This window comes from Puma concolor, chromosome A2 (genome assembly GCF_028749965.1).
Source record: "Puma concolor isolate L17-30 chromosome A2, mPumCon1.1.hap2, whole genome shotgun sequence".
NCBI classification, from domain to species: domain Eukaryota; kingdom Metazoa; phylum Chordata; class Mammalia; order Carnivora; family Felidae; genus Puma; species Puma concolor.
In genome coordinates, this window is record NC_141668.1 from 109,628,505 (window position 1) to 109,645,727 (window position 17,223).

The 17,223-nt window shown below is 47.0% G+C and overlaps 1 protein-coding gene across 2 annotated transcripts; it reads left to right on the top strand.

The window, feature by feature from the left end:
• The first annotated feature begins 7,709 nt into the window (after nt 1-7,709).
• Nucleotides 7,710-16,486, top strand: MRPS24 (mitochondrial ribosomal protein S24). 2 transcript variants are annotated; one of them, XM_025923205.2, is made up of 4 exons: nt 7,710-7,969; nt 8,020-8,118; nt 8,204-8,315; nt 16,055-16,486. In XM_025923205.2, exons 1-4 carry the CDS (start codon nt 7,931-7,933, stop codon nt 16,336-16,338), a joined length of 534 nt encoding a protein of 177 aa, XP_025778990.1. In that variant the 5' UTR covers nt 7,710-7,930; the 3' UTR covers nt 16,339-16,486. The 2 variants fall into 2 exon arrangements, with proteins under 2 accessions (XP_025778990.1, XP_025778998.1); XM_025923213.2 differs by having other exon boundaries at nt 7,712-7,969; nt 8,050-8,118.
• The last annotated feature ends 737 nt before the right edge of the window (nt 16,487-17,223 follow it).

Consider the following 17,223-nt stretch of genomic DNA (forward strand, 5'->3'; position numbering starts at 1 on the left):
GAATGAACGTGCATGTGATAGTGACAGGCAGGTTCCTCTGTTTCCTCAAAGAGGATCACGGCGTCTAAGGAGGTTGCACACAGAGCATCTGCAATGGGGGGGGGGGGAGGGACACCTGAGAGAAGTGTCCTACAGCTGCCCTGCTGTCCCCTGTCTTTACACAGAGGTCTGCCCTCAGGCTGTTACCAGGAGCACAGAAATAAAAGTCTTCACAGCCACGCTGGGTGTGGCCATCAAGGTCCCACTTTCTAGGCTACGAAGGGAGGCCTAGAGCAGTGAAGCCCTGTCCCACACACCTGGGTGGGGAGAGGGGCTGACCTGATGGGACCCTGCTCAGGGTCATCACCCCTGGACCCTGCAGCTGCCAGGCTGACCCAAGCCAGACCCTGGCGTCTGCCCTTCATCTGGCTTCCTGTCTGTGGGCCAGGCTCCCTCCCCGACGTCACCTTGAGCCCCTCCACCATGGATGCTTCAGCCTGATCCTTGCCAGCGTTGGCCCTCCCTGAAGCCGGGGCACCTCAGGATCCCTGGAACCCAGCCCCGCTCCCTCACCAGCTCTGGGGGTCTGCTGCTTAGGCTCTGGGGCTTCCTCCCCTCCATAAGTTGTGACTTTGGGGAAGAACTGGGCCCCCAGTGGTGACCAGGAGCTCCTCCGTGTGTTCCCTGTTCTCCTTTGCCAGACTCCACAAGGGGGCGCCCTCTGGACCGGACCGCTTTCCCAAAGCCCTTTTCTGTATTTCCAGGACGTCCAGGCTGCTGCTCCCCTGATGTTCAGTGCTGTGCCTGGGTCCTGGGAGCCTGGCTCTGGATGCACCAGATGGAAGCTGAAAACATGACCTCTTGCTAATTTAGGAAAACCGGGGCACTTGGGGGACTCAGTTGGTTAAACATCCCACTTCAGCTCAGGTTATGGTCTCAAGGTTCATGAGTTCAAGCCCCCCCCCGTTGAGCTCTGTGCTGACAGCTTGGAGCCTGGAGCCTGCTTCGAGTTCTGTGTCTCCCTCTTTCTCTGCCCCTCCCCCACTTGCTCTCTCTCTCTTAAAAATAAATAAAAACATTAAAAAAATATATCATTATAAATTTAGGAAAACCTTTTCCCTTCTGAAACTCAGAACCCTCTAACCTTCAGGCACTAGAAACTCATCTCTTCAGGATCATTAACACAAATTGTAAGGGGTTGGTTCACCTGGAAATACTAAAACCTCTTCTTACTTTCTTCCCGTAAAGCTGGGGAACTACCCAGTAGCTTCTCCAGCACAGTAAGAATATCAGCCAGGATCATCATGGGTCCAAAGTTCAGACATTGGAAACCTTGCTTAGAATTTTTGAATATCAACCATTTCCCTTAAAAATTGATTCAATCTCTTCCTGAAATCTGAAATGAAAGTTATCCCTAGTGGCTCCTACTAAGCAAAGATTCTTGACCTTGTTGGGTCTTTCCATTGTCCAAAGATTTAATCACTGAATTCCAGATAATTATGTGTGTGCTTTTTTTTTCTGGGGAAAGAGTTCAACAGACTTTCAAAAGGATGCAGGATCCAAAATAGATTAATAACTGCTTAGTAATCAGGAAAATTATATCCCCCTGACCTAAGATGCTGTGAAATTGCAACTAGCATTTGCCACAAGTGTTTATTTTCATTTTTCTATATTTTAGAGGAGGGGGGGAGCACAAGCAGGAGAGGAGCAGAGAGAGAGAAGGGGAGAGAGAGAGAGAATCCCAAGCAGGCTCCTCCCTGTCAGCACGGAGCCCAATGCGGGGCGGGGGGGGGGGTGGTGCTGGAGCCCACAAACTGTGAGGTCATGACCTGAGCCGAAATCAAGAGTTGGATGTTCAGTCCACTGCGTCACCCAGGTGCCCCCTTGCTAAAAGTGTTTAAACTTTTGCAAACAGACCAGTCTGAAGACAGGGTGTAACAGAATCTGAGCACGAGGTTGCCTCAGACAGGACCCCACTGGTGGGTGTACTCAGTAACTGCACCCACCCCCACCGCAGCTGCCTGGGCAATGTCAGAAGACTGTCACCTCTCAGGTGCAGGGACAGGAGAGGTTGTGCTGGAGCCAAGTGATTTTCCCAGAAATCTCCCCTAATCCTTTCTTAGGTGATGTTCAATTCCACGAGGGGTTCTCCTTCACACACTGAAGTCAGAGCTGCTCTTGTGATTCTAGTTTTTACAATACTTAGGCCTTGCCTAGTGACCTGGGGCTCGGAACGCTAAGTCTAAGTTTGCCCTGCCCATTCCTGGAGACATCAGGGTCTGAGGGGCCCTGGGATTTGCCACGGGGCTACTGGGCACTGATATCCTTGGAGCCAAGCTTGGTGAGGTGGAGAGCTACTCAGAGAAGGTGGACAGGCAGCTCCCAGGGGACCCTGTTAGTCAGTGATGGAGTAAATGTGCCTGGGAGTCTGCGACCAGGCACAAGAGAGCCTGCCCCTCTCCCAGGGAAGAGCTCTCAGCCTGTGGGGCACCTGGGCCATTGCTTCCTGCTAATTATGTTGCCCTTGAGCAAAGTTACCTCAACTTCCCTAGGCCTTACCCCGCCACCACTAGCACCTGCTCTGGGGAGGGTGCACAAGACTGGTGTTTGAGGAACCAGTCTGTGCTCACGGCACTGCACACCCACAAGTCTTGTGCAGAGGAAAGTGCCTATAACAGGACATCTTGTAATCAGTGGTATCTTAAAATTTGCAGCCCTTTCTCTTTTATTTATTTTTAAGACAGAGACAGAGAGACAGGGCATGAGTGGGGAATGGGGCAGAAAGAGAGGGAGACACAGAATCTGAAGCAGGACCCAGGCTCCAAGCTGTCAGCACAGAGCCTGACATGGGGCTCGAACTCACGAACTGTGAGATCATGACCTGAGCCGAAGTCGGATGCTCAACCAACTGAGCCACCTGGGTGCCCCAGCCCTTTCTCTTTCTTAATAGTACCTAAAGCAATGTCTTCTAATCAACATTATCTTAGACTTCTCGAAACACAGGAGGGCTGGTGTTGAGAAATCTGCACCAATGTAAACCTGATACGGCAGCTCTCTCCAGCTCCTCAGATGTAATTAGCCCAGTTAAAAAAAAAACAAAACTTTATTTTTTTTTTCTAAATCAGTCAATAAAAAAAATGATTTTGGCTATAAACTTGTCCTGAGTTCCTAAGACTTCATCCAAATTACGCCGGAGTGCAGCTTTATGGGCCCAGGTGAGTCAGGACCACAGAAGAGACCCAGGTGACCTTGATCCTGACTTTGGCGGCCTCCTGCCCGCCAACCCACACTCTGTGCCCCATGGCTTTGTTCATGCTGTTGTCTGCCTGGGGCTCCTACCTGTTCCTTTCCTGGCAGACTCTGGCTGTCACCTCTCTCAGGATGGCCTCAGGTGGCAGCTCCCACTCCATTCCACCCTCTGAGGGGTGCCTTGTCCTCATCCTTGTCTTTTCTCCTTTTACTTGTCTGCTTTTCTGCCCTCTTGTCTGGGGTCCCTGTGGGAGGCAGAACCTCTTGCTCATTTTTGTGTCCAGATCTAGCCTGGTGTGTGAGAACCAGGGAGCAAAACTCCAGCTGCTGGCACACAGGAGGCCCATCTACCTGGCCCGGCTGGCAGGAGACCACGCCTCCTCCCTCAGCACCCCAAAGCAGAACATCACTAACCCAGCAAACCTGCCCCTTCGTCCTGGGTCCCAGCAGAGGGAGAGCGGAGGTGGGGGAACTGAGATCAGAGCCCCTCTGGCTATCTGTGCAAGAAACAGGACAATTCAAGACTCTGCTGTAACTGGATGTCAGTGGTGGTTCGGCTTAGTTCCACAATAGATCTGAGAACCTCTGGTGAATGTTTGGTCACTAGGAGATGAATTACCGGGAGTATGAAGAACCAGATTTAGCAGAGGTTTACAAAATGCAAAAACGTCAGCAGTTCTGAGTTAGGATAAGTCCAAACGAATGGGGTTGTCTCGGCTAATCCTGCATCCAACAGGAAAGCATCCATCCTTGAGGCTAGATTCTGGTGACTTCCAGGACATGAAACCACGTTCCAGGCTGGACTGCCTTCTGCAAGTCCAGCTGGGCCCAGAGTCTCTGTCTCACCCAATGTTGTCCCGCAGCCTGGCCGGCACTCTATCCTCGAATACAGGTGCACCTGTGAGCTGTGCTGGAGCCCACTGGGCCGTCTCAGAGACTTGCAGCACCCCCCTCCTCTGCCTTGTGGCCTAAGAGTGGTAGGACTGGGCTAAGGCCAGGCCCCTCAGAGTGAGTGCTGCCATGGTCTCGTATCCAGTGGTAGAAAAGGGCTGTGAGAAGCACCAAACAGGCCTGTCCTCGAGAAGGATCTCTACAAATCAGGTTCTGGAAGACTCCCACATAAACTTGGAGTTTAGGACTTAATCCTGGCTGCACATCAGAATCATCTAAGCAGCACCGGGAAAGCTTGGGGATGGCCCCCTCCACCCCAGTTCTGTACCTGTGCTGTGGGGCCCAGTAGACTCAAAGGAGCAGACACTACCACTTTGAAAGCATACAGGTGACCCTAGCTCTTCCTGGTACTATCATGAGGAGAGCAAAGAGGCTCACATCTGAGAAAAAACAGGTGTACACCCTCATCTTCCCAGGATTCTGGTCTGGGGACCCAGGAGGGCCCTTTGTGTGGGTCCCTTGTTCCTAAAGGTGGCTACTCCATTTCCAGGAGGTCCCTCAGGGCCAGCACTGAGCCTTCTGCACCCACCTCCAGAAATCCAGGCCATTCCCCCATCCTACATGGTTCTGAATGTTCATGTCCACCCAGGGAGGGGAGAACCCCAAATACGGAATAATCACACACTTTGGAACAAGAAGGCTTGCTACTATTGGCTGGTTCTGTGACCTCAGGTGACTCTCTGACCTCTATCTTCTTTTCTGCAAAACCTGGACAATATTGCCTCCTTTACAGGGTTTATGGGAGAAGCAAAGTACATGAAAACACTAACCAATGGCAATTACGGAAAAATAAAACACCCATTAAGCTTTTTCCACTGGTGATTTAAAACAATGTGAAAATTGATACTGATGCGTAAGTAAATTTTTTCAGTTATTTTAATCATGCAAACACACAAGACCCACCCTCAAACAAGGCCTAAGGGACAGTGACATGAAGACAAACATAAATTTGAGGGTGTGACTGCCTGACGCCTTGAGGATGAAATGAACCAGAGCCGCCTCTGCCCAGCAGCCCTGCACTGCCGCCTGCTGCTCCAGTAGAATTCAGAAATCACCTTCGCTGGAACACCAGCCTTCCTTTCTCTGGGGAGCGTGGTGTTCCTGTGAGCCCTCATGAATCCTTCATATTAAGTTCATCTCCCTAAGGAGATGTACACGTCAGGGACTCTACCCGCAACATGGGCTCAAACTCACAACCCCAAGATCAAGAGTGGCATGCTCCACAGGCTGAGCCAGCCAGGCACCCTGGCTTTATTCTGTTTTTTAAAAAACATTTATTAGTTGCATTTTACAATGTAATTTTCACAACTGTCATTGTTCCCATTTTACAGATGAGAGAAACTGAAGCTCCGGAAAGGTCAAGTCACTTGCCTAAGTTGCACAGCCAGGAGCCTATAATTCACATACCAGATCCCATATTCCTCAGCATGTTGGGCAGATTTAAAACTTTTCAAATTATGAAATTATCAAACTTTATGGAAACTTTAAAAGAAAAAAAAATGTCAGTTTAAAAGGGTCCTTTGAGGGGGCGCCTGGATGGCTCAGTCCATTAAGCATCTGACTCTTAAAAAAATTTTTTTTAAATGTTTATTTATTTTTGAGAGATAGAGCATGAGCAGGGGAGGGGCAGAGAGAGAGGGAGACACAGAATCTGAAGCAGGCCCCAGGATCTGAGCTGTCAGCACGGAGCATGATGTGGGGCTCAAACCCTTGAACTGAGAGATCTTGACGTAAGCTGAAGTGAGACGCCCAACTGTGCCACCCAAGTGCCCCTAAGCATCCAACTTTTGATCTCAGCTCAGGTCTTGATCTCAGGGGTGTGAGTTCAGGCCCCACACTGGGCCCAATGCTGGGCGTGGAGCCTACTTAAAAAAAAAAAGGTCCTTTGGGAAAAGTTGAAAGTTCTCTTATCTGGAAAGTATTGTGATTGGAGAACAGATCATTCTTCTTTTATCTCCTTATCCAGTATGCAGAGCAGTTGGAGGCCACAGTTTAAAAATTTAGAAATAAAACATTTCTAGTGAGTTGGACATGAGAGATGCTGTCCCTTGATGAAGATTGTTTTTGAGCTTCTAGTTGTCACAGAAATCTTTATTATGGAAAATACAGTGGCTGCAAGCCAAGAGACATATCTTGGTCCCTCTGCCCCTCCCCTGTGTCATCTTGGGTAACTCACCATCCACTTTTGCCTCTATTTCCCCTCCACGTAGATGACAATCCAGTCCTCCCTACCATGAGAAACCACAGGAGTATACAAGCAGCATTAGGGTCAATGATGTAGGTCAAAAATGGCCAAATGTTAGAATTCCATATCATTCAGCCTATCAATAACAATCGTTTATCGTAACAGCTCTATGAGGTAGTTTTGCTAAAAAAACACATCTTCTAGATTGTGGAGCTGAGACTCAGTTCCACAAAGACTGCCACACCTGGGCCGGACTCGAGTCCAGGCTTTTCCATTTCTGTGAGGAGTTCTGAAATAAGATACCCAGTGTTGCTATTTTTCCCCTCTGATAACAATTACTGGATACCCGATTACAGCCACAATGCTCTGGTTTGAGTATGAATTTCCTTACTATCCAGCCTTTTCTTACACATTTCATTCCCCAAGAACCAGACACTAGGGTTTGGGCCCATGTGAAACCTTACCTATTCCCCCAAAGAACTGGGTTAAGTTTTAACCAAAACGTATTTCTTCTTTTTGTGGATACAAGCCAGAAGGGGTTTTTATTTTTTTAAATTTATTTTTATTAAGAAACTTTTTAAAATGTTTGTTTTTGAGAGACCGAGTGTGAGCGGGGGAGGGGCAGAGAGAGAGAGGGAGACACAGAATCCGAAGCTGCTCCAGGCTCTGAGCTGTCAGATCCCAGGGCTCGAACCCACGAAACACGAGCTCAAGTCAGACGCTTAACTGACTGAGCCACCCAGGCGCCCCTTTCCTTTTCTTTTTAAATAATATTATTTGGAGGCAGAACCCAGCAGCCTGATTTCTAGAATCTGGGGACGAGCTCCGCTCACATCCGAGTCCCAAGGGCTCCGGTGAGAGAGCGGTACGTCCAAGTCCGGCGAACGCCAAGCTGTCCCGGAGGCCCTTTCCCTGCCGGGGCGAGCTCCAGGAGGGCGAGACTTCACCTCCGCACCACCCACGTTCCGAACCTGAACCACCGCGCACACGCCGACCGTGGCAGGCCGAGGAGAGGTGCATGGCTAGGCGTTCCTGGGCTGCTTGTTGCGGGGAAGTCCAGCTCTCAGCATTGCTCCCAGAGGAGGAGCCCGCCGACCTGCCACCGAAGTCAGGCTGCGCCAGGGCCGGAGAGACCCCGCCTACCTGCCTGCGGGGCCGCCCTGGCTGAGAGACCCAGACCTTCAGCAGCCTCGCCCAGGCCAAGCAGCAAGCACGCGAGCAGACCCGCTCCGACTGAGAAGCCCCACCCGTCTTGCTGCTGCTCGGCGGCCCCTCAGCGCCCGGGAGGTCCCGCCCCGACATAGAGACCCCGCCCACTAGCGGGCCTGCCCACGAAGACAAGCCCCGCCCCAGCCGGGAGGCAAGGCCCCACCCCCGCAGACAGGTTCCTGCCCCGGTCGGGAGACCCCGCCAATTCCGCGGGGTCGAACCCGGCCAAGCGCGGGATCCGATTTGGTCTGGTCTGCCATCGTAGCCTCCCGAGGGTTGACCTTTGCCCTGAGCTCACCCCGCCCCGTCTCCCCTCCCGGCGCCGTGGTACATCCGGCGCGTTGCGCTTGGCCCAAGATGGCGGCGCCCGTGTGCTTCCGCGGGCTCAGGCTGCGGGTGAGTGAGCGACGCTGGCGGGGTCCTGCGGTTCGTGGTCGGGGCCTTAGTCTCCGTGTCACGTGCTCCTTATCTCACAGGCGCTGTCTTGGAGCCGAGAGCTGCCGTGCTCCTGGTGCGCCCTGCACACGTCCGCGGTCTGCACTAAGGTGAGCACGGCCGGGCGCGTGGGCGGTGTGGCCGCGGCTTGGGTCGGTGGGTGATCTCAGTGTCACGGCCCCTCCCTGCTTCTAGAACCGGGCGGCCCGAGTCAGAGTGGGCAAGGGGGACAAGCCGGTGACTTACGAGGAGGCGCATGCTCCGCACTACATCGCTCATCGCAAGGGCTGGCTGTCGCTGCATACAGGTGAGGGGGCAGCGGGGGCCGCTGTGCTGGGGGCTGTGGGAAGAAGTTCTCGGCTGCGGCCTGTGACACAGCGTGAGATAAACACGTGCAAGAGGCTTCTTTCAGCTCCTACTTTTTCACAGGTTTTATTTCCAGATTTCATATTCGTGAGTTGTGTGCGGCGTGTGCTGTCACCCTCATTCTTAGACGGGGCAGAGCAGCGACCTCGCGTACTCCTTCTCCGCTGAGGTTGAGCGAGGCTTTGCCTTCTTGTTTCAGCGTCCGTGCTGTAAACAAGTGTTCTTTTTGAGATCTGCTAGTGCTCCGTTTTTACGATTTTGTGCTTTTCGTCGGTGATTCCACCGCCTTAAAATAGCCCAGATGCTGAACCGTGAAGCACAAGAAGGGTGTGACGCACATTGCAGAGAAAATCTGCACGTCGGGTGGGCTTTCTTTCAGGCATGAGTTACAATGCTGCTGGCAGAGAGTTCAGTGTTAATCGCCGTTTGTATTAAACAAGGTGTCTTTAAACAGAAACATGTGAAACGAAGTTACGTATTGATGTGTTGACCAAAATATCTTAATCAAGGGCATACAGAAACGTAACCCTGTATTTCCCCCAGGAGCGATGGTTCAATGTTCCCTACTTCGTTGTTCATGGTGATTTTATAGAATATAACCACTAGCTGATTAGGATCAGCTGTATTTTCTTCATTATGAGGGTTCTCAGCTTTTGGATGTGTTGAGATCCATCTGTCTAGAAAACTTACTTAAAATACACATGACTGCCCTCCACCCTGTTCAGGTTCTGGTCCTAAGGTCTGGGGATGGGTGTGGATGCTCTAAGATGTGCAGGAGTTGCAGGAGCTATACTGAGAATCCACTGGTTGAGACTGTGTACCTGGCTGGTAAGAGAGCTCATGGCCCCTATCTCTGAAGCTGGTGGCCTCATCTCTCGGGACCAAAGGGTGGCCAGTGCTTCTATAAGGAGCCCAGAAAGAGTGTGAAAGGGCTAGACAAAAAGGATCATCTGGGTTTTGTGCCCTGTTAAGGCCTTGCTCTTCTATTTTGTAAAACAAGGATAACCAATAATATCTACTTCACAGGATTTGTTCGGGAATTTAATGAAATAATGTACTTTGAACCAAAAAAATTTTTTTTTAATATAATTTACTGTCATTGGCTTACATACAACACCCAGTGCTCATCCCAACAAGTGCCCTCCTCAATGCCCATCACCCATCCCCCCCCCCCCATCCACCCTGTTTGTTCTCTGTATTTAAGAGTCTCTTGTGGTTTGCCTCCCTCCCTCTCTAACTTTTTTTCCCCCTTCCCTTCTCCTCTGGTCTTCTGTTAAGTTTCTCAAGTTCCACATATCAGTGAAAACATGTGATATCTGTCCTTCTTTCACTGACTTACTTCACTCAGCATAATACCCTCCAGTTCCATCCACTTTGCTGCAAATGGCATGATTTCATTCTTTCTCATTGCCAAGTAGTATTCCATTGTATATATAAACCACATCTTCTTTATCCATTCGTCAGTTGATGGACATTTAGGCTCTTTCCATAATTTGGCTATTGTTGAAAGTGCTGCTATAAACATTGGGGTACATGTGCCCCTATGCATCAGCACTCCTGTATCCCTTGGGTAAATTCCTAGCAGTGCTATTGCTGGGTTGTAGGGTAGGTCTATTTTTAATTTTTTGAGGAACCTCCACACTGTTTTCCAGAGTGGCTGCACCAGTTTGCATTCCCACCAACAGTGCAAGAAGGTTCCCGTTTCTCCACATCCTCTCCAGCATCTATAGTCTCCTGATTTGTTCATTTTAGCCACTCTGGCGTGAGGTGGTATCTCAGTGTGGCTTTGATTTGTATTTCCCTGATGATGAGTGACGTTGAGCATCTTTTCATGTGTCTGTTGGCCATCTGGATGTCTTCTTTGGAGAAATGTTCATGTCTTCTGCCCATTTCTTCACGGGGTTATTTGTTTTTTTTGGGTGCTGAGTTTGGTAAGTTCTTTATAGATTTTGGATACTGACTCTTTATCCGATATGTCATTTGCAAATATCTTTTCCCATTCCATCGGTTGCCTTTGAGTTTTGTTGATTGTTTCCTTTGCAGTGCAGAAGCTTTTTATCTTGATGAGGTCCCAATAGTTCATTTTTGCTTTTAATTCCCTTACCTTTGGAGATGTGTTGAGCAAGAAATTGCTGTGGCTGAGGAGGTTGTTGCCTACTTTCTGCTCTAGGGTTTTGATGGTTTCCTGTCTCACATTTAGGTCTTTCATCCATTTTGAGTTTATTTTTGTGAATGGTGTAAGAAAGTGGTCTAGTTTCATTCTTCTGCATGTTGCTGTCCAGTTCTCCCAGCACCATTTGCTGAAGAGACTGTCTTCTTTCCATTGGATGCTGTTTCCTGCTTTGTCAAAGATTAGTTGCCCATACTTTGTGGGTCCAATTCTGGGTTCTCTATTCTATTCCATTGGTCTATGTGTCTGTTTTTGTGCCAATACCATGATTACAACTTTGTAGTAGAGGCTAAAGTCTGGGATTGTGATGCCTCCTGCTTTGGTTTTCTTCTTTAATATACTTTGGCTATTTGGGGTCTTTTGTGGTTCCATACAAATTTTAGGATTGTTTGTTTTAGCTTTGAGAAGAATGCTGGTGCAGTTTTGGGATTGCATTGAATGTGTAGATTGCTTTGGGTAGTATTGACCTTTTAACAATATTTATTCTTCCAATCCATGAGCATGGGATGTTTTTCCATTTCTTTGTGTCTTCTTCAATTTTCTTCATAAGCTTTCTGTAGTTTTCAGCATATAAAGCTTTTACATATTTGGTTAGGTTTATTCCTAGGTATTTTATGGTTCTTGGTGCAGTTGTAAGTGGGATCAGTTTTTTTCTCTTTCTGTTGTTTCATTATTGGTGTATAAAAATGCAGCCGATTTCTGTACATTGATTTTATACCCTCCGATTTTGCTGAATTCATGTATCAGTTCTAGCAGTCTTTTGGTGGAGTCTTTCGGGTTTTCCGTATAGGGAATCGTGTCATCTGCGAAAAGTGAAAGTTTGACTTCTTCTTTGCCAGTTTTGATGCCTTTTGTTTCATTTTGTTGTCTGATTGCTAATGCTAGCACTTCCAACACTATGTTAACAGCAGTGAGAGTGGACATCCCTGTCGTGTTCCTGACCTCAGGGGGAAAGCTCTCAGTTTTTCCCCATTGAGGATGATGTTAGCTGTGGGCTTTTCATCTATGGCTCTTATGATCTTTAAGTATGTTCCTTCCATCCCGACTTTCTAGCAGGTTTTTATTTAGAAAGGATGCTGTATTTTGTCAAATGCTTTTTCTGCATCGATTGACAGGATCATATGGTTCTCCTCCTTTGTTTTATTAATGTGATGTATCACATTGATTTGCCAATGTTGAACCAGCTCTGCAGCCCAGGAATGAATCCCATTTGCATGGTGAATAATTCGTTTTATGTGCTGTTGAATGTGATTTCCTAGTATTTCATTGAGAATTTTTGCATCCATGTTCATCAGGGATTCTCCTTTTTTGTGGGGTCTTTGGTTTGGGAATCAAGGTAATGCTGGCTTCATAGAATGAGTCTGGAAGTTTTCCTTCCGTTTCTGTTTTTTGGAACATCCTGAGAAGGATAGGTATTAACTGTGCTTTAAATGTCTGGTAGAATTCTCTTGGAAGCCATGTGGTTAGGACTCTTATTTGTTGGCAGATTTTTGATAATTGATTGAATTTCTTCACTAGTTATGGGTCTGTTCAAATTTTCTGTTTCTTTCTGTTTGAGTTTTGATAGTTGTGGGTATCCAGGAATTTGTCCATTTCTTCCAGGTTGTGCAGTTTGTTGGCATATAATTTTTCATAGTGTTCTCTGATAATTGCTTCTATTTCTGAGTGATTGGTTGTGATAAATCCATTTTCATTCATGATTTTATCTCTTTGGATCCTCTCTCTTTTTGAGAAGTCTGGCTGGGGTTTATCAATTTTGTTTATTTTTTCAAAAAACCAACTCTTGGTTCTATTGATCTATTGATCTGTTTTTTTGGATTCTATATTGTTTATTTGTGCTCTGATCTTTATTATTTCTCTTCCCCTGCTGGGTTTCGGTTTCTCTGTTGTTCTGCTTCTAGTTCTTTTAGGTGTGCTGTTAGATTTTTGTGTTTGGGATCTTTCTTGTTTCTTGAGATAGGCCTGGATTGCAATGTATTTTCCTCTTAGGACTGCCTTTGATGCATCCCAAAGGGTTTGGATTGTTGTGTTTTCGTTTTCATTGGTTTCCATGTATTTTTAAATTTCTTCTTTAATTGCCTGCTTGACCCATTCGTTCTTTAGTAGGATGTTCTTTAACCTCCATGCATTTGGAGGTTTCTCAAACTTTGTCCTGTGATTAATTTCAAGTTTCATGGCATTGTGATCTGAAAGTGTGCATGGTATGATCTCAATTCTTTCATATTTATTGAGGGCTGTTTTGTGACCCAGTATGTGATCTATCTTGGAGAATGTTCCCTGTGCACTTGAGAAGAATGTATATTCTGTTGCTGCAGAATGGAAAGTTCTAAATGCATCTGTTAAGTCCATCTGGTCCAGTGTATCATTCAGGGCCATTGTTTCTTTATTGATTTTCTGTCTAGATGACCTGTCCATTGTTATAAGTGGAGTGTTAAACTGCCCCTGCAGTTACCACATTCTTATCAATAAGGTTGTTTATGTTTGTGATTAGTTGTTTTATCTGTTTGGGTGCTGCCGAATTCAGTGCATAGACATTTATAATTGTTAGTTCTTCCTTATGGATAGACCCTGTAATTATTATATACTTCCCTTTTTCCTCTCTTGTTACAGCCTTCAGTTTAAAATCTAGTTTGTCTGATAGAAGTATGGGTACTCCAGCTTTCTTTTGACTTCCAGTAGCATGATAGATAGTTCTCCATCCCTTCAGTTTCAATCTGAAGGTGTCCTCAGGTCTAAAATGGGTCTCTTGTAGACAGCAAATAGATGGGTCTTGTTTTTTTTATCCACTCTGATACCCTATGTCGTTTGGTTGGAGCACTTAGTCCATTTACATTCAGTGTTATTATTGAAAGATATGGGTTTAGAGATTTTGTATTATCCGTAGATTTCATGCTTGTAGTGATGTCTCTGGTCCTTTGTGGTCTTTGCAGCATTTCACTCACAGTGTCCCCCTTAGGATCTCTTGTACGGCTGGTTTAGTGGTGATGAATTCCTTCAGTTTTTGTTCATTTGGGAAGACCTTTATCTCTCCTATTCTGAATGACAGGCTTGCTGGATAAAGGATTCTTGGCTGCATATTTTTCCTGTTCATCACATTGAATATTTCCTATACTCCATTCTGGCCTGCCAAGTTTCAGTGGATAGGTCTGCTACTACCCTTATGTGTCTACCCTTGTAGGTTAAGGCCTGTTTATCCCTGACTGCTTTCAGAATTCTCTCTTTAACTTTGTATTTTGCAAGTTTCACTATGATATGTTGTGCAGAAGATCTATTCAAGTTACGTTCGAAAGGTGATTCGGATGCCTCCTGGATTTCAATTCTGTTTCCTTCCCCAGATGGGAGAAGTTCTCAGCTATGATTTCTTCAAGTACAGCTTCTGCCCCTTTCTCTCTCTCTTCTTCTTCTGGACCTCCTATGATACAGATATTGTTCCGTTTCACTGAATCACTTAGTACTGTAATTCTCCCCTTGTGATCCAGAATTTTTTTATCTTTCTTTTTCTCAGTTTCATCCTTTTCCATAATTTTATCTTCTGTTTCATTTAAGCTCCCCTATGCCTCTTCAGTCCTTGCTGTCACTGCCTCTAGTTTATTTTGCACCTCATTTATTGCATTTTTTAAATTCATCATAACTATTTTTTAGTTCCTTGATCTTGGCAGCAATAGATTCTCTGCTGTCTTGTATGCTTTTTTCAAGCCCAGTGATTAATCTTATGACTATTATTTTATCTTGTTCAGTTATGTTGTTTATATCTGTTTTGATCAATTCTTTAGCTATCATTTCTTCCTGGAATTTCTTTTGAGAAGAATTCTTCCATTTCATCATTTTGGCTAGTTTCCTGTCCCTTATGTGTTTTAAAACGTTGTTATGTGTCCTGCACCTGCGAGCACTACTATATTAAAGAGGAGTGATACACTGTCCAGGGCTTGGCCCTTCAGGAGGTGTTTTTTGGAGTGTGTTACTTGCTCTCTGTTGTTGTGACTTTGGTTACCTTATCTCTCTACTCATAGTGATGTTTTGAACCCTCCATCAGTTGTGCTTTGATTTGTTTGCTGAAGTAGCCCTTAATAGGAAAACAAACAAAAAAACAGAAAACAAAAACAAACACACAAACAAAAAAACCCCCAAAAACAAAAAACCAGAAACACCAGCTACAAGTAAACAGCAGGGTGGAGGTGGTGCTGATTGAAGAGGCCTTATCCCATACAAAGAAATGACAGGGACAGGGAAAAAGAAAAAATAAAAATTGACCAGACAGAGAAACTATACGGCTTAATCCAGAGAGAGAGAAAGGAAAATAAAAAAAGGAGGTGTAGAACATGTATCAAAAGAATAGATTAAATGTGTCTGCTTAAACAAACCAACAACCAGAATAACCCGTTTGGAGGAGGGAAGATATGAGAAGGAAAAAAGGAAGAACATATCTATATAATAAGAATTGTCTGAGAATTAATCCAGGCAGTGCAGCAGCACAGGTCTGGAGGAGCATCTATCTGGTCTTCAGCATCAAGCCTGCTCGAGTATCCAGTAGATTCGTAGTTACCCGGCACAGAGGGGCATGGTTTGGTGTAGGTGGGTCCCGCCTCCACTGGGGGCCCCGCTGTCTGATCCCTGAGGACCCACCTTGGTGGTGATGGGGAGAAAAATGGCGACACCCCAGTCTCTCCTCCACAGACTGGGTGTCCCAAACCACTCTGTTCGAGCCGTCCTCACTGTGCCACGGGTGCAAAAGAGGCGGTTTGCCCCGCTCCGCTGACTCCTGTGCCTCCCTGGTGCTTGGCTGGGATTCAAACTCCTGCTCCATGCACCCCAGTACTGGGGAAGTGCTGCTTGGCACTGCCCGATATATGGTCTCTGGCTGGCAGGTGCAGGCAGTCTTTGTGCTTTGAGCGGATGTATGCCTTCTTCCCACAGCACTCCAGGGAGGGGATCGCTTTTTCCTACTGCAGACTGTGTCTCTGACCTAGCCACCAGTCCGGGGCAGGCTCCGCTCCTCCCCAGGTGCACGGTCAGGGCAGCCAGCCCCCAGAGTAAGCCCCGCAGTTAGAGAGTGGATCTCTTCCTCCTGGTCCATGATTTTCTCTTGTCCAAATACAGTCCTATGCTTCCCCAGCCTCTGTTTCTCTTCCCTTTGTCTCTCTGCAGAAGGGGATCCCTCCGCTCGGTTCATTTTCTCTCTCCCAGTTCACAATCATGCACCTATGGCCTGTCAGGTTGTCCCAGTGGGTCCCTGGAAGCTACTTTGTCACTTTGCCTTCTGGACTCTTGGAGTTCAAAGTCCTTTGGCTTCAACACTGCTTTGTTTGAGAGACGAGGGAACTTCGGGTCCCCCTACTTCTCTGCCATGGTGGCCCCCCTGTACTTTGGACTTTAAAGTGGTACTCTTTTTATTTCACTTATGGAAGAAAAGAGAAGAAGCCAGGGTGGGGGGTGGAATTGAGTGCCAAGTGCTCTTGGATATTACCTCCGGAGGTTTTTGCTGATTCTTCACGGTGCCCTTCTCTCTTCAGGTAACCTGGATGGGGAGGACCATGCTGCAGAGCGAACAGTGGAGGATGTTTTCCTTCGAAAGTTCATGCTGGGCACTTTTCCAGGGTGTCTGGCTGACCAGGTTATCCTGAAGCGCCGGGCTAATCAGGTGGAGATCTGTGCCCTGGTCCTGAGGCAGCTGCCTGCATACAAGTTCTACTTCCTGGTGGGTTACAGTGAAACTCTGCTCTCCCACTTTTACAAATGTCCTGTCCGTCTGCACCTCCAAACTGTGCCCTCCAAGGTTGTGTACAAGTACATCTAGCACAGTCACTTTTTTTGCATCAGGCTTGAGCCTGCCAAGGACAGGAATGTGTGGGAAAGGGGTGAAGTGGGAATGGGGAAAATGTATCCCTTGAGTGAACTGAGGATTTGTTTTCAAAGCTGCTGTTCAATAAATACTTTCCATGTTGTCTTGCCTCTTGGTTTGTCTTTACTCTTTAGAGAACTGGAATAGAGTCCTTTTGAGGGTGCTCCAAGGCTCCCAGACAGGCCAGGCCGCCAGTTGTTCGAGGTTTGGGTAACAGCTGCAATGCAATGATTATCTTGTGCCAATCACTTTATCAGGAACTTTACTGAAAGTTCTTTGTTTTCTCTCAAAATGGAAAGATCCGTTTTTGGTGATTATAAAATAATGTTGAGTTTAAATAATTTTAAACAATATATACATGTGTCGACCATGAAAGTTTCTTGTAATTCTCCCACAGAGAGAACGACTGGGTACAGTTTATTTGCAGATGCACCTCCCCCCTCCCCCCCGCCGCCCAGAAACACCCTAATGCGTATGCATTGTTTTATTACACAAGCTTTCAACAGAGCAGCGACTCTGTGCCACAGACTCTTCTGAGTGCTCGGAATCCATCAGTGAACAAAACATTCTGTTCCAGGATCCCTGCCTCCATGACACTTGTGTCTCTGTGGAGGTGGGCATGACTCCAAGCAGGTGAGGGAGGTAGACCTATAGCTCAGTGGGAGAGAGCATTTCAGAAAGTGGCATTTGCAAAAACTGCACGTGGTGCTGGGTGGTGGGGCAGGAATTGCTGACCAATTTCACTCTGACTCTGACCTTGACCCTCACCTTGATACACTTAACCTTGAACTTCAACCTCACATATCCTACTCCCAACTCTGACCTTGACTTATTACCCTC

Coding starts and splice junctions, on each gene's coding strand:
- MRPS24 (XM_025923205.2), top strand. CDS start 7,931: ATGGCGGCGCCCGTGTGCTTCCGCGGGCTCAGGCTGCGG. Junction 7,970..8,019: donor TCCGCGGGCTCAGGCTGCGG/GTGAGTGAGCGA, acceptor TCGGGGCCTTAG/TCTCCGTGTCACGTGCTCCT. Junction 8,119..8,203: donor CGTCCGCGGTCTGCACTAAG/GTGAGCACGGCC, acceptor CCCTGCTTCTAG/AACCGGGCGGCCCGAGTCAG.